The 17,335-nt window shown below is 40.3% G+C and overlaps 2 protein-coding genes across 2 annotated transcripts in view; both read left to right on the top strand.

The window, feature by feature from the left end:
* EP400 (E1A binding protein p400) overlaps positions 1 to 11,676 on the top strand; it is a 139,620-nt gene extending 127,944 nt beyond the window's left edge. Inside the window, 6 exon segments of the mRNA XM_074299919.1 lie at positions 1,545 to 1,757; positions 4,987 to 5,182; positions 5,873 to 5,997; positions 6,577 to 6,723; positions 6,931 to 7,008; positions 8,463 to 11,676. Coding sequence (XP_074156020.1) covers positions 1,545 to 1,757; positions 4,987 to 5,182; positions 5,873 to 5,997; positions 6,577 to 6,723; positions 6,931 to 7,008; positions 8,463 to 8,729 — 1,026 coding nt within the window. The 3' untranslated portion in view covers positions 8,730 to 11,676.
* Positions 11,677 to 13,463: 1,787 nt separating this feature from the next.
* Positions 13,464 to 17,335, top strand: part of LOC141560992 (E1A-binding protein p400-like) — a 128,364-nt gene continuing 124,492 nt past the window's right edge. The window contains exon 1 of the mRNA XM_074299877.1: positions 13,464 to 13,546. The gene's annotated coding sequence lies outside the window, so the exon portion shown is untranslated. The remainder of the gene's footprint in view (positions 13,547 to 17,335) is intronic.

A 17,335-nucleotide genomic window follows, 5' to 3' on the forward strand; every position in this document is an offset into this window, starting at 1 on the left:
ATGTATTTGTAACAAAATTTAAAAAAGAAGAAACATAATAGCTTAGAAAAAATTAACATTTCATCCAAGCATGACATTAAGTAATATTGCGTACCTCCATCTTTGCAAAGAAAGTAGGACACTACCTTTTCTTCTCTGGGGCCAACATTATTCGTTATAATTGCTCAGCCTTTAGTGGAGTTTTTCATTTGTTCTTTCCCCTTACATTGTTTTACTCCTTTTGTACATTTTTTTCCTGGTTCTGATGACCTCAGTTTATATTATTTCATATAAGTTTTTCTATACTTGTCTACATTTATCTTATTTCTTATAGTAATAACAGTATTCTATTAGACCATGCATCACAATGTACTTGGTTAGCCATTCCCCAATTGATGGGCATCTACTTTGTTTCCAGTTTTTTGTAAATACAAAAAGCATCACTGTAATTTGTTTGTATATAGAGTCTTTATTGTGTCAACCTCCTTGAGGTGGTAAGATCTCAGAATCAAAGTATATGAACATTTTTGTCACTTTAACATATTTATAAATTACAGAATAGTTGAACTACTTCATAGCTCCATCAATAGTTAGTAGACTTAATTTTAAAGAAATTGTATTTCTTGATTTATTTGATGAAACAACAATTTATTAAATTTTTTTTTTCATGAGACTTGGGAATACTGATTCTACATAGCCTCTCAGTATGCATCCTTTTCTGAATTACAAATCCCAGGATGTCAATAAATTTTCAAATCCTTATTACATTTGAAAAGCACTTTAAACACGATAAAGTTCTGTGTGTGTGTGTGTGTGTGTGTGTGTGTGTGTGAGAGAGAGAGAGAGAGAGAGAGAGACAAAGACAGAGATAAAGATAAAGATGGAGAAAGAGAAAGAGAGATGTTATTTGCTTGCATTTTGTTTTCTTTCTCAATTTTTCTTCCTTCTTGATCAGATTTTTCTTGTGAAATAAGATAATTGTATAAATATTTATACATATATTGGATCTAAGATGTATTTCAACATATCTAACATGTATTGGACTACATGCCAGCTAGGGGAGGGGTGGGGGGAAGAGGGAAAAATTTGGAACAAAAGGTTATGCAAGGGTCAATGTTGGAAAAATTAGCCATGCAGGGGCAGCTAGGTAGTGCAGTGGATAGAGCACCAGCCCTGAACTCAGGAGGACCTGAGTTGAAATCTGATCTTAGACACTTAATACTTCCTTGCTGTGTGACCCGGGGCAAGTCACTTTAACCTTAATTGCCTCAGCCAAAAAAAAAAAAAAAAAAAATTACCCATTCATATGCTTTGTAAATAAAAAGCTTTAATACTATAAAAAAAGAAAAAGAAAGAAAGAGAGATCAGTTATTATTAATCATTAAATTCTCTTTAGGTATTAAGAATTTATGCATGAGGGAGATCAGTTATTATTAATCATTAAATTCTCTTTAGGTATTAAGAATTTATGCATGAGGTTGTATCAGTTTATTGATGGTTTTCAGAGGAGTAAATTTTAAAATAGAGCTATCTTGCATAATAATGAACAGTTTATTTGTTCTTAGGAACACCTGATCAAAATGCAGAAACAGAAGCTCCAGTTGCCTCCACAGTCAGGACCTCAGCAGCAGGCTCAGCCAGGGGCCCAGCCACAGGCAACCCAAGTCCAGGTACAGCAGCAGCCCCAGCAGACACCGCAGCTTGCAGCAGTTGCAGCCCCAAGGCCTGGAGCTCTTCTCACAGGCACGACGGTAGCCAACCTTCAAGTTGCTCGTCTTGTAAGTTCTAATTTAATGTGGTTCATGTTGGGGTGACCAGAATATAGAGCCAAGGCAAAGAACAGTCTAGAGCATGTCTGAGTGCTTGAAAAGGAGTGATACAAGACTTGGAAGAGTAGATCAACACAGCTGAGCTGCTTTTTCGTGGTGAGTTCTGAGACCTACCTTGATATGGTATCAAAGAGGTGATCACTAGGTGGGGTGGCAGGAGCACATGTGAAGGAATCATGGAAGATAAAGTTGGGAAGACCTTTCTATTGCCAGATCAAATCTTAGACTTTAGGTATTGGTGAGTCTTTGAAGGTATGGGAAAAAATAATCTAGACTCTACCTTTTAGCTTTTCAGAGGCATTTTTTCTTGAGAAAAGTTTTAAAGGTAGAATTCCCTCTGCTAATTTTGGGACCGTTTTTGTCCTAGACAACTTCCAATTTATATTTTCTAGTAATTTTGAGATAAATAATGAAATTCTGCATCAAAGTAAAAGAAATATACATAGTTTAAATTTAGGATTTTTGTTTTGCCAGACAGAACAATAGAAGTGTTGATGTCGCACACCTTTGAAAAAAAATATCTTCCTGAAACCAACTAACTTACTCTTAACATGTCTTTCTTCAATCTGGTCAACAGAAAATAAAGAGTGGGACTGGACCTATGATTTCATTGATATAAGAAACTTCCAGTTGAGGAAACTGTAGACCATTGTAGATCAGTATCTTCTCTGCAACCTGGAGGACTGGACTATTGACTAGAGCCATAAGAAATTATGTGACTTGCTTAGAGTAACAAGCTAGTATTTTCAGATATGAGACTTGAATTTAAGTCTTTATTCAAGGCTAGAAAGACACTCTCATTTTCAGTTTGGTCCTCATCATCAAAAGACAAACACTTGCTAGTGTCCTAGTCTTAGAATTTTAAGATTCTCTCCCTTGAATTGTCTTCCATTTCTTCAAGTTGTCCTATCTGTTCTCTTTCTTAGATGGGCTCCTAGAAAAAGTAATCTGCAGAGCTTCCTTTCTTTTTACTCATCCTTCGCAGTCTAGAAACCACAACATTTAACTGAAAGGGTTCTCTCCATCAGATTTAAGAGTCTTCTTGACATTTCTGCTGCATTTAATACAATTGACCACCATTTTATCTATTCTGGGTTTTTGTGACGTGATATTCTCCTCATTTTTCTTTCTGCCTAATTATTCCTTCTTACTCTCTTTTGCTGACTTATTCATATCAGATTCTTGTGGTTCTCCTCTTGTCAGCTCTTAGGAGTTGTTGCCATCTCAGTATCTTGGTGACTCCTACATTTGTGGTTCCAGCTGTACGTAGCTGTACACATTCTCTGATGTGAGTTTCAGTCATTTCAAACTGGATGTCCCAGAGACATCTCAAATTCAACATATCTAAAATTGAATGCTTTTTTTTTTTTTTTCAAAGTTACCCTTCTTTCAAACTTTCCTTTTGCTGGAAAGGACACCATTATTTTTACATTGTGCTGCTATGTTATCTTCACAGCTTTTCACATATCCCTCCCATTTCTGCTTATTTCTGTTCTTTTATAACTAGAACCTTAGTCCCAGTCCTCATCACCTTTAGCCCATACTGTTGTAATGACCTCCTAACAGTTCTTCCTATTTCATGTTTCTTCCAGTTCTACTCTATCACATACATCTGCCAAAGTGATTTTTGTCAAGTATGATTCTTGCTTTGCTATTCTTTCCTCAGTAACTCCAATGATTCCTTATTGTTTCTAGGATAAAATATAAACTTTAGTGTTTGGATTTTAAAGTTCTGTATGATCTGGCCCAAACCTCCCCTTTTAGTCTCAGCATACTTTACTACTGTTTCCTCACTAAGTGGTCCCATCACACTGACTTTTTCTCTGTTTCTCTCATAAGTGCTTCTTGCCCTATTTCTGTCCCTTGCACTGTCCACTTCCTATGTTTGAAGTGTACTATCTCCCTCCTTAGCCCTGCCTTGGAGATTTCACAGGACCTTCACGAGGACCACCTTGCTAAAAAATTGTCTTTCCTGATGCGAGAAATCATTTTTCTCACTTTCTAGTGTTCTTCCCTCCATTTGTACTTATTTGGTCTCTGGGTTTGTATCATAGGTAGATTTATATGGGGGTATTTTTCTCCCCATAGAATTTAAGGTCCCTTGAGAAAAGGGATTATTTCATTCTGGGGATTTATATCCCCCCCCCCCAGGCCCTGGCATCTAGTAGAACTATAGTAAGCTAATTGATTGACTGAAATATTGATTCAAGGAAAACTGATTAGATCAGATTTAAGGGAACCCAAGAGTTCAAGATACTGACATTATTATATCATTTCTTAATTTTTATAACACAATGAATACCTTAGTGTTATGTGCTTCCACAGGTGTTTTTATTTAGGGGAGGAGGCAATAATGCAGTAAAAATTGTTAGTTTTTTTTTAGAAATGTTGATCTTTTAAAAAATCAAGCTTAATAGTAATTCAGCAAGAAGGATGAAAGCAGAGAATTTGATGTAAGACTACCAAAAGATGTTATTACAATAATTGTCATGGGAGTCCATAGACCTAGATTTATAGTGGTGGCAGTAGATGTAGAAAAGAAGGGCTTTGGAGGAGAAATTTTTGGGATTGGAAATAACTGTAAAGGAGAGGAAGGAATAAATGCATTTATTCTGTCAGTTCCTTTTCTAACTTTTCTCATCAGTCTCTTCCTTTTTATACCTACTGTTATTACTGTAAAGGTTCTCTTCAACTCATTGAGGATTATTGCAAAACTTATTTTATTGAATCTGTATGCAGATATTCTCTTCCAATCCATTTTGTGAATCACTTTCATTTTGCTGTTTTTATAACCTTTTCATTTTCCAAAACAAAGCTCTTCTCATATTATGTCCTTGTTCTCAAACCTTCAGAGTGTCTGTTAAGGATCCTTAATCTGGCATTCAAGAATACTTAAAAATTCTGTGTCCATGTGCCACTATGTTGTATACTATAAAATCCTTGGATTAGTGTTGAAATGAGTGAATTGAACTATGATTGTATGGTTGTGTGTATGTGGGAAGCCAGGCTCTTTGATGGGATGTGATAAAATAATTTAGACTTTTCCTTTGTCATCTGTCATTTGTACTCTGGCTAGTTGACCGTAGTCATAAAATATAAACAGCATAGTTTCTTGATGTGAAGAAAGTTAGAGAATTCTGAATTTTTCCTAAATAATTTATTATTTCTTATTGTTTAGACTCGTGTTCCTACTTCCCAGTTACAAGCTCAAGGGCAGATCCAGGCTCAGACAACTCAGACTGCTCAAGTGGCTTTGGCAAAACCACCAGTTGTATCTGTCCCAGCAGCTGTTGTATCATCAGCTGGGGTCACAACACTTCCTATGAATGTTGCAGGGATTAGTGTTGCTATTGGACAGCCACAGAAAACAGCAGGTATTCCTCTGGAAATTCTCTTAGTGGTAATTTTGGGGAAATAATCACCTCTACTTTTCACTCAGTTGTTTTTGTTGTTTGGAGTAGTTAACTAAGATTGTTGGCTATTGAAAAAATACTTTTATTGGTTCTTTTATGTCATTGTGAACTTTTGAAACTTTAATAAGCGTGATTATTTATAATTATCTCATTTGAGAGGTTAATAGCATCTTGACTAATACTAGCTGTGTGATCTTGGGTAAATTAATCTCTTTATGCCCCAGGCAACTCCCTAAGACTTAAGTTATAGATGAATACCTGATGCACCTTGGTAGATATTTCCACATGTGGAGTTCCTTCACTGATGAAATAACAAGTCTGAACCAGGGCCTTTTTAAAAAAAAAAAAAAAAATCTTTGGGCTAACATCCAGATAATTGGACACAAGGAGACTGGAACTTCCAGTTTTCAAAGTTATTTTTAAAGAATAACTAAAACTAGAGGGATATATTTTGCTTAATTTCTTTGAGATAGTTTTCTAAATCTCCATCAATAAGTATAACCCCCTTAACAGAGTTATAGGTTTTGATGGTCAACATCTACAGGCTTCCTATTTGGTTAGTGTCTAAAAAGTGACCCAGCAATGGGAAATGTATTTATCAAGTTAGTCTAAGATTCTTTATCTTAACAGAGTATATTTCGTGATTTGTAGGGCAGACTGTGGTCGCACAACCTGTGCACGTCCAGCAGCTTCTGAAACTCAAGCAGCAAGCTGTTCAGCAGCAGAAAGCCATCCAGCCCCAAGTGGCTCAAGGTCAAACTACTGCACCACAAAAGGTATTTTTATATATTATAGTGCCCTTTGATGCGTCAAACCAGGCGAGAATACCATTTCTTTTTTCCTCATACTCTGTCATAGGGTTCATAGGTAGGGCTATGAGAAAAATGAGGTTGTTTTGAGTGTCATTTACATGGACTATATAGTGAGTAGCTACTCCCCCAAATTAAAAAAAAAAAAAAAAGTTTTATTTTTTCAAGAAGCTTTGGCAGGTCTGAAAAGCTTTAACATATAGACTAGGAAGTAAACTGCTCATGGTCTGTCAGGTGTCAGTCAAGTTATACTGGACTATCACTAGTCCAGATAAAATGTTGATGAATTTTTTTGCTCCACATTGACTCTTATCTATAGGGGGCTTTCACATTGTAGAAGGGTTGTGATCTGAGATAGTAGAAAGAATTGTTTATATTAGTAAAGCTAAGCTTTAAGTAAGCTAAAAATGTTATTCCTTTTAAAGTTAATTTTTAATTTAAATTGGTTGGTTCCTTTGTAGTTGGTAAGTTGGTGTGTTTGTGTGTGTGTGTGTTTCTAAATCATAAATTAATTATCCTCACTTAGAATCATGCATTTCTTTCCAGATAACTGCACAACAGATAACTGCCCAAGGTCAACAACAGAAAGTAACCTATGCTACCCAACCAGCAATTAAAACCCAGTTTCTTACTACACCTATTTCCCAGGCTCAGAAATTAGCAGGGACCCAACAAGTGCAGACCCAGATACAAGTAAGTGTCTTATTAGCATGCTTAATAATAGTCTTTGTTTTCCTGTTAATTGTATGTAACTCTCCCAAATAGTAAGTTTGGATATATGTGCAATCTGCAAAACTAGAAAATTTAGAATATAATTTGCTACTTTAAATTAGAGTGAAATAATAAGCACTTGGTGAAGTATACATGAATTTCTTGTAATCAGACTTTTTATCATTGAAGGTTGCAAAGCTTCCTCAAGTCGTTCAACAGCAAACAGCTGTGGCCAGTATTCAGCAGGTGGCCTCTGCTTCTCAGCAGGTAAGATCTGAAAACAACTTGATAATATTGAAAACATGGCATCTTTTGGTCTGTCTGTCTATCTATCTATCTATCTATCTATCTATCTATCTATCTATCTATCTATCTATATGTAGCTTTAGATTTACTTTTAGTCTTTTTTATGAAGTACAGAATAATATGTGTTCTGTTACATGGTTATCTTTTGTGGCTCCTCATGAAAATGGAGTCTTAACTAAGAAAGAGCCCATGTTTTCTGCACTGAAAAAGCTCGTTGACCTCACCAGTGTGAGTATTCTCTCCAATGATGCAGGTTGTCACCCATTTGTGCCTGCCCATCTTGTTCACTCAGTGAGCAGATGGCCTTCTTCCCTTCCTCTTGATGTGGCCAGAATGCCAGTAGAGCATACACTCTGCTCCTTGGTTATCCTTTTCCCTATCGAAGGACTGGCACAGTTTCTTTCTTATACATACATTTCTCTGATGACATTCTTTCCACCATTTCTCCATCATGGCTTACATGTGCTCTGTTGCAGACTGCTCGCCCCTGCTGGGGCCTTCCATTGCCTTTGGGGTGAACCTCAACTCCGTGACTGACAGCTGTGCCACAGTATCTATTTAAAAAACAATCTCTGACAAAAATTGTTATATTGTTTTAATGATTAAGTCCTAGCACAGACGCAGGCAAGCAAAAGCATCTTAAACTTTGTAGAAATAGACCATGTGTTCATTTCCTGGATGAGGTCTGTTTTCATCTTTTTCTCAAGAACATAAAGTCTTGATAATATGTATTCTTTCATTTTACTTTAGTGTTGTGAAATGGCAATTGTGGCCACTCAAATTACCTGGGGACTACATAAAAGCAGATATTTTTTTTTCTTCATTTACATATTGCTGGAAGCTGAAGACCTCACTTTAAATGAATTCATTGATGAAAATTTCTTAATCATCTACTATGTGCAAGACCCTGTACTAGGTTCTAGAGATATAAAGACAAAATTGGAAGGGTTCCTCCCCCTTAGGAACTTAATATCTCACTAGAGAAGGGGGTGGAAGAAATAGAAAACATGTATAGCTTTAATTTGTCAGTTTTATGGTTTCATAAATTCATACATGCAGTAAGCCAGTGTGGCACAGTCGAAAGGACACAGGGTTGGAAGTCACTGGACCTTGGGGAGACAGTCCCAGCCCTGCCACTTCCTCTTTGTGTAACCTTAGACAAGGCATTTCTCACTTTGGGATTCAATTTCCTCATCTGTACTGTGAAGGGGTTGGAGTGCTGAAGGGATGCCTGAGGCCCCCTTCCACTTCTATATTTAGGAACTAAGAGTTTTCAAAGAGTCTCCTCATTTAGTTGTCTCTCCCAGAGGCCTTAGTCACCCCCCACCTCCCTTTTTTTTTTGTTTCTGTTGTAGCATATTCATAACATATGTGAGATTTTTCAGTTAGCTTGTCTTTTCTTTTCTCTGGGCTAGGCGTCACCACAGACCGTGACACTCTCTCAAGCAACAACTGCAGGTCAGCAGGTCCAAATGATCCCTGCAGTGACTGCAACAGCTCAGGTGGTTCAGCAGAAACTCCTCCAACAGCAGGTGGTGACAACAGCCTCCACGCAGCTTCAGGCCCCAGGTGTACCCAACCCCGCCCAGGGGCCAGCCAGCTCTGATGGCCAGAGTCAGCAGGCTAAGTTACAAATGAGAATGTCGACTGTCAGGTTAAAGACAGCTAACAAGCCTAGTTGAGCCAAGCATGGGAAAAGCGGGGATATTTGTTTTCTTTGGTCAAGCTCCAGCTGCAAAATAGGCACACCCTTTCTATTTCCTGGTCTTAAGGCAGAAAACCACTGTCTTCATAGAGGACATTTTATTTATTTCTGAACCTTGGACACATTCTCACACCAAAACACCCGACCTTTGGAAAATTCTTGTCAAAACAAAGTAGTGTAATTATTTTATTAAAGTGTATCCTTCTCTTACAGAAAAGTGATCCTTCCTGAAAACCTCTCTGTACTGTCTAACTAATGGAAACAGTGACCATGGTGATCAGTACTCTCCTTTATTCAGGGAAGTGTTTTCTCCAGAGCACTAGTACTGGGTTTTGATAGTCACTTAGTAGAATTTCTTTGTAGAAATAAGATATTTTGCACATTACATTTGTGCTCATTGGTTTGTGCAGTGAGTCATACAATGGAACGTCTTTTTAAAACTTAAAAAAAAAAATTCTAGATAAGAATTTAAATTAATGCTTTCACCTTATCCAGAAAAGACAAACCATGGTCCTTTTAGTGAAGGGAACAGCTAGAGTCAGTCACCTATAATTGAGTTTTCATTCCAAAGAGTAGCCATTGTGTTCTGTGCTTTCTAAAGTGATTTGTTTTCATACTTTTAAAGGAAATGTTTGGTAATTCTGTTCATCTAAGCACATTTTAGCTGCATTCCCTGTATTTTGTCTATTGGCTTATTTAACATGCATTGGGCTGCTTCAGATTGGTTCAGGAAAACGTTGGGACTTTGAGGTCTTGGACTAGTTAGAACTGAAGTGCCATAGAAGTGTCATAGGCACCATCTGTTTTACTGTTGTATAATCTATGGTGACCTTAGTCTCAGCGTATGTAGAGCAAGAGCCAGATAGAAAAACGAGAGTAGAAATGGCAAGAACATGCTGCTCAGTCCAAGCTTTGGGGAACTGAGAAATATTATATAGATGCAGATACATATGTATGTAGATGGAGTATCTGAGGGTCCAGAAATAGACCAAGCTGTATTGTAAATGTGTACAAATTTTTAATACATTGAAAAAAATATTCTAGTCTTATCAAGCAGGATGTTCTCGGCAGTCACCGCATTTTCATTTTCCAGGGTCTCTACTTGAGCAAATCTTGGTTCAGCCTAGTAAAGGTGAGAACCTTAACCATCTTCTATGTATGGAGCTGTATGATATTGAAGGGAAAAAAGGGAAGATTCCAGTTGCAGGGGTTTTTGTTGATGTCGTTTTGTTTTAAATAAGGGAAGGCAGTAGATGGAATGTTAAGTGGCTATGCTGGTTGATGATAGCATCCTACATCCATATTTCTTGCCATATTTTTAGTATGCAAAAGGAAAAAGCCTAAATAGTACTTTTTCTCCATGGATAGATTTTTAAAGGTATATTTTGCTCCTTTATGTCCAGGGAAGGGTAAGGGTATACTGGTTTTGGTTTTTTTCCCCTTTTAACAAATGCCAGTTATGTTTTATAGCATTCAGAACTTCAAATTTTTATTGAAAAATCTATTTTTTCCTCTGTAAATGCATTTTTCCTTTAAATTTTCTTGTTTTAAGTAATTTGTCAAAGAAATTGATCCATTTTGCAATTTAAGAAAACTAGCATCCTGCAGATTTATTTGGACATAATCAAACACTTTTCTAACTCTTAATAGGTAGAGAGTAAAGATCATATGTTTAAGGATTATAAAATTGAAGTTATTTGAAAAGAATGGAGTACTAAGGCAACTCACTACTTTTGTGAGATTTCATAATTTGTTAAAATTTTTATTTTCAAGTGAATTGTTCACAAATACTTGAAATGAAAACGTCATATGTGCATGCTGCTTTTCAGTATGACAGTTTCAAATATTACAAGTATTTTAAACTTGCAGAATTAAAATGTATAGGAATTCTCCAAACTTATTTCCATTTGCCCACCCTGATAGTTTTTCTTTAGGTCTTCAGAGTTAATCTTTTAAAATGATGATAGAATTTGAATGCATTTATTTTAAAAATGCTCAAGAATTCTCAAAAGGTAATTTATTGTTTAAATAAAAGTCCCCCTGTTATCCCATAGCAGTCTGGTTAGACAACTTAGAGACAATTGAAGAAAAATTTTTAAACATTTACTGTTTTTATAATTGCTGTGTGTAATTCTTGTCCCTGTCATGGCTGGTGAAAAGGAATCTAGTTTCCCTATTATCAGCAAGTTGATTTTAGTTAAACTTCATTAATCCTAGTAACACATAAATTGAATTGACAAGCTCATTGGACTTATAGAAAGAGCATACATATCCAAGAGTATAGCATCAAAAGTTTACTCCTGCCCTAAATAGTATTTCATATGGTTGTGTGAGTGCTAACACTCCATTCCCAGTGTTGTGACTCATCCAGTTTCCTTAGTGTCATGTTTGAAAGGTCAAGCTTTCTGTTTTTAAGAAGATAATGAAGTTTGTTTCAGCAAAGTTGTCTAGGAAGTTTCAGACTGTTACTGTTAGTAAAATTCTATATTACCATGCAAATCAGGCTTCTTTTATTGCGATATAATGATTCAAGGGTGTATTCAGGAACACAGCAGCAAAATCGTTGTGAGATTTTACTTCGGCCACCATTGAAACCAGTTACCCAGTTATTCTTTAAGAGATATTTGTTTTCATTCAGGTCAGACAGTGTTGTAAAACGTTCAGTGGGGAAGCACATTGCCTGCGTCCAAGTACTGTTCAGATGTTGTGCCTCAAGGGGGAACGGTTTTTCTTTTAATAAATAAAAATGCTGGCTTAAAAACAACACTGTAACCCGATAGCTGTTGTGTTTTAAAACATACAGGAACAAGGTTGAAATTGTAAATACTTTGTAAACATAAACATTTGTACTTGAATAGTAGGATTTTAAAGAGCACTGACATCCTACCAGATAAAAGGTATAATAAAGTGTCCTTTTTTATAAATCTTTGTTTTGTTTTTCCTAGCACAGTATTTTAGTGATAATAAAACACTAAGTCTTCATTATCTGCCTACAAAATAAGCTGCCTTCTCACATGGTTTAGACAGAGGGTCAGTTTTCTCTTGTCGTTAATTCATGCTCCTGGGTCTAGAGGGGAAAAGCTGGAGGGTTGGTTTTTTTTTGTTTGTTTGTTTGTTTTTTTTTTTAAATGCTCTTGGTGACAAGGAGAGGAGTCTGTCTGGGTTGGGCAGCACTTTTGGTTTAGAAAGCTGTCTTGTGCTGAAAGCTTGGCGAAGTTCTCCTGAATTGGGGAATGGGAGGTGCCGGTCTGTTTTCAACAGTAATAATTCATTTAATTATGTGACCTGGTGACAAATCACCTCAGCTTTCTCATCTCATCATGGGGATAATAGGTGTTCATCTGGAATCCAGCACCAGCTCACCATTACTCGCATCCCCTCCATCACCATCTTCATCATTACCATCAGGGCAGCTGACATTTGTCTCCCAGCAGTCCAACGCAAGTAGGTTACCTGAGCTAGCATTTACTAACTAATGAGCATCTAGGAGAGGGATCAAATAAAAAGGCTCAGCTCTCTTGGGAGCCAGACTTCTCCAGGAAGGAGGAGGTGGGGAAGGAAGGGATCCAGGGTGCAGACCCTGAGCTGGAAGGCCCTTTTTTCAGATGGGATGAGGGACCTTGGATACAACTTGAGCAGGGGGAGAGAGGCCTGACTGTCTGCAGCCTCTGGAAGGAAGCACAGGAGTTTAGAGACGGGGCACTTAGGGCCTTGCACCCCAACCACGGTCGCAGTGCACCCTTCGGAAGGCATTAGGCCCGTGCCAGCCTGGCCGGCAGACAGGGTGCAGCAAGGGCAGCCAAACTGACCGGGGTTTCATTCAAGCCTTACGGACACTCCTTGTCATAACCATTGTCCCATAACGTCCTCTCTAGGCTTTGTCCGTTCTGTTCCACTCGGCCTTGGGCTGGGCAGTGACCAGAGCGGCCTCGGGCCAGGACGGGGAGGATGGAACCCCTTCCCCAGACCCATACCCTCCTCAAGAAGCTCCTCCCGCCTACTCCCTTACCGTCTAGCGCCCGCCCTCTTCTGAAGGTCCGGGGCCCGATCCCGCTCTTGGCTCGTATGTACGGTTGTTTAACGCGTGCTGATTTTCCCGTTAGACTGTGAGCTCCTTGAGGGCAGGGGCAGTTTTGTAGTTTTCTTCTAATTTCTCTTTATCTGCCCAGCATGGTGCTTGGTACCTGGCAGGGGCTTAATAAATGTTTGTGGATTGAGTTGCATGAGTGACCAGGAGGCTCTGAAAGAACTCGAGGGCAAGATTCCCATTTTGCAGATGAAGACGCTGAGGTCCTACCGCTGTCTCCTGGGTACGGCTGTCCGCCCGAGCCCGCCCGAGCCCTGCTCCCGAGCACCTCCTCCAAGGTGGCCAGGACGAGGCTTGGGGGGAGGGGGGAAGGGGGAAACCAGGAACCTTCTCGGGCGGTCAGAGCACAGGCGAACTCTCCTCCCTCTCCGGCCTCCAACTGACGCATGCGCCGTGGGATCTCCCTCCGTCCGGGCTCAGTCTGCCGCGATCCGCCCGGGAGCTCGTTGCGCCTGCGCGGGGAGCTCCCGGTCCAGGCGCCCCGACCGCCAGCCCGCCGCGGGACAGCCGTCGCCCCGCCTCGCGCCCCGCCCGCCGGGCCGGGTCCTCCAGGCGCAGCGCGTGCGCAGAGGCGCTGCAGGGCTGGGGGGCGGGGGTGGGGGGGAGGGGGTAGCGGAGCTGTCATTGTGTTGGTGTTGAGGAGGTGGAGGCGGAGGCGGAGGAGGCGGAGGCGCCGCCGCGCCCATGGAACTCCTGTCACGCTGCGGGTGAGTGGAGGGCTTGGCTGACCGGTGCGGGGCTTGGCATGACCTGGGAGAGTCCCTTCTCCTTCGGGTCCTTGGTTCCTCGGCCGCTTGAGGACTGCAGCTGACCCCGACTGACCGAGTCGTGGCCCTCTCCAGGCCCGTGACCTCCGAGCCTCGGGCCTGTCTTTGGGGGGGGCGGGGGCGGGGAGGAGGTGGAGAAACCCATCAAGAGCCCAGGGCCTAGGGGGTGCCGGTCTCCCAGCCCTGAGCTCATGCTGAGCTCAGTGACAGGGAGCACGTGTGTGTGGGGGGGTGTGGTGGTGGGGTGCTTGGCAGCCGGGCGCTGGTGTCGCCCCACTCCGTGGATGGGAAAACTGAGGTTGAGAGAGATGCTGCGTGACCCTCAGTGTCTGCGGCCCCAATGCACCAGCTCCCTTCGTGTGTCAGGGTAGGTGACTAATGGAGTGACCCTGGGGGAACCCAGAGGACTGACAGACAGACAACAGCAAGGCGAGGGACAAAGGCATCCACCACCACCGGCACTCCCACCATCACCCCCAACTTTAACCTAAAGGCTTGGGCTTGGGCCAGAGGTTTGCACAGTGATTGGCCTTTATAGTGACTTACTGGACCAGATGGGTACTGCTGGGTAGTGACGACCACTGCGCTGAGAGCACAGGGGCTGGACGTGCAGAGCACCGGACAGGGACAACAAGCCCAGGGATAGATGGCAAAGAGTAACCTGGATTCAGACACCGAGGAACTAACTTCCAGCTAAGTGCCCGGCCAAGGCAGGAGGCGGGCACAGTGTCACCGGGCCTACAGACCAGCCAGCAGGTGGATGGACAAGGTCCTAGTCAGAGGTGCTAAATGAGGAGTTGGACTGATTGACTCAGGGACTGAGTAATGGATTGATGGACACAGGTAGACAGAGAGACATTGGGACGTGGTGAGAGTAGCACACTCATCATCATCATGACAGCTAAGACACTGGGATACAGAGGTAGCTGTAGGGACCCACTCAGCATCACGATAGAGAACAGAACATCGGGGCAGGAGAGAGGCAGATAAGGACACACTCATTTTTACTCTGATAAATATGGGATATTGGGACAGGGTGGTAGGCGGTGAGGCTGCTAGCAACATTCTCATGGTTATCATGGTAGAGCAGAGCATTGGGACATGGTGAAGGGCAGGCTGACGGAGCAACAGACGCGTTGGCTGTGGGATGACTGGCAGTGATGGACACGGGGATGGGCCTATTCTACATGGAAACAGGACCAGTGATAGCCTGGCAATAACAGACAGCTAAAAGGACAAAATAACAGGCCGACAGTTGTCAGCACAGTGACAGACTGATAAGCTGGTGGACCTCATTCTTGTCCCTTCTGGCCAGAACTGTCATTCCGTCCTCTCCCATCAGGGGTGTCATCCCCATTTCCTATCTCTGCTCAGATCTGTTACAGTTACTTTCATCTTTTCTGGGTAGAGTTTCATCCTACCCTTAGTCCCTTCTGACCAAAAGCTGTCACTACATTATTGTACTTTCTGATTAGACTTGTCCCCTACATTCCTGTTCCTTCTAACCAAAGTTGTCATCTCACTCCCTCAGCTTCAGAGCTGTCATCCTCTCTGTTTCTAGGAAGTAACCCATCTTCTGTGACTCTCCCATTCTAATCCCATCTGTTTCAGGTTTTATCTATTAGCTAATCCCTTTCCTCCTAAGCCATATACTCTCATCCCTCATCTTGGGACCTATCAAATCCTTTTAATTCAAATTTAACACTCAGTCCCTCAACTCTCCTGGGAATATAAATTACCTAAGGTATCACTTCTAAGTCTATTCTGATTGCCCTCAGTGGAAGATTCCTTTAAAGGTTTTAGGGAGCAAAGTGGAAAGTGTCCTCTTTACTCACTTTTTTAGCCCAGGTGTAGGGAATTTATGCTGTTAAAAGTATCTCTGAAAGCTTACTTTGGGGATAGTTGAAGCATTATTATTTCTTCCTGAGTTTCCAGACAAAAGTAAACAGACTAAGGATTCTTTAGAAAATTTCTTTAGAAATAACCATCTGTGATAGAGGAGTTGAGGTTTATAGGATGTCTTCCTTCACTTTAGTGAATAAGACTGATTAGGGAACACCCAGATGAATAAACACCCTCTACCAATACATGTCAGCACTTTCTGAGAGCTACCTAGAGCTGGTGATTTAGTTGCCCAGGGTCCCATAATCATTATGTGTCAGAGGCAGGACTGGAGACCGATCTTCTGGCTTCAAAGTCAACTCTATCACTGTGCCAGCTGCCTCTGACACTTTATCACCCTTACTTGTGAGCATGTGGTTTGAGAATTTAAGGGGATTAAAAAACCCACTGATGATAGTTTATAATACTGCCTGGGAACTAGGTAAATATTCTTTATTGATTGGCACAATTATTTGTAGAGATTAGAGGGTTAGAACTGCAAGATATCTTAAAGCCCATTGAATCCTACCCAAACCTACTGAACCAGAGGTCCCATAGATTACATATCACTTGCCCAAGTGACAGAAACAGAATTTGAAACTGAATCTTCCTGATTTCCAGTTCAGCATTCTTTTTACTATATCGTGGAACTTCTTATTAAATGGTTTGCCTAAGATCAAGTAAGGGTGTGTTGGAGCAATCTGTGTCATCTTTCTTCATAAACTACTAATCTCTTAACTCATTTATTAGGGTTGTCAAGAAGCCTCAAATTTGTCAAAGGTTTTAAGATTTTCTGTGCTATCCCAAATATTAGATATCACACTAGATATTATTAAATATCCATGATAAGTTTCTTGCTTGTTATTTTACACAGTTTTTAATTTTATTTTCCCATAAGAGTAATTGCAGTAGGTCCTTAAAGTTGTCTAACCACTAAAGTGTATGGCAGGAATAAAGACAGGCATGAGGCTTTAATCATCTGTCCAGGAAAGAATAGAGAGAAAGGAACAATATTTCCTGTTCTTAGAAACTATGCTTCATGGATCACATGAGCTTTTTTTTTTTGGCTTTGTTTTCTCTATTATACTAGTGTTTCATGTTGAACCTTTGATTCACTCAAGCCCTTAGATCTTTTTCAGATATACTGCTTTCTAATTATAATTTTGCCTTCTGTATTAGTGAACTCGATTTCTTGAACTCAGGTATAAGAGGCATAAGATTGCATTTGCCCTACTAAATATTATCATATTGATTTTGCCTTTTCATATTCCTGACTTTGCCATCAAGTGTGTCATTCCTGGTTTTGTTTCATCTGCATATTGTTAAGGATGCTGCCGCTTCTTTCTTCAAGTCTTTGGTAAAATTTTTCAGTAGCACAAGAGTTAAGCACAGTGCCCAATGGGTACTACCCTGGAGATCTCCTTTTAGATTCACATTGAACCATCAATCAATTTAGAAATATTTATTAAACACCTACTATGTGCCAATCATTGTCCTTGGTGTTAAAAGTAGAACAAAAGTGAACCACATTTTACTTTTCAGGAGGCTATATTCTGTTGGGGGAAACACAATGAATCCATTTAAATAAGCAAAATATTGCTGAGTGAATACAAAGTAACTTGGGGAGACTTTACTACCTGGGGAAATGAGGTAAGGCTTTAGAAGCAACATTTTAGCTGTTTTGAAGGAAGCTAGGGATTCTAAACAATGGAAATGAGGCATTCTAGGCATAAGGGACAGCCTGTGTCGAAGGACAGAATCAGGATGTGAAATACTGTGTAAAAGGAATCATTAAAAACTCTTCTTTAAGTCTGTTCATTCAGTTAGATTCAAATCTATATAATCCGT

The sequence above is a fragment of the Sminthopsis crassicaudata genome, chromosome 1, assembly GCF_048593235.1.
Source record: "Sminthopsis crassicaudata isolate SCR6 chromosome 1, ASM4859323v1, whole genome shotgun sequence".
Classification (NCBI taxonomy): domain Eukaryota; kingdom Metazoa; phylum Chordata; class Mammalia; order Dasyuromorphia; family Dasyuridae; genus Sminthopsis; species Sminthopsis crassicaudata.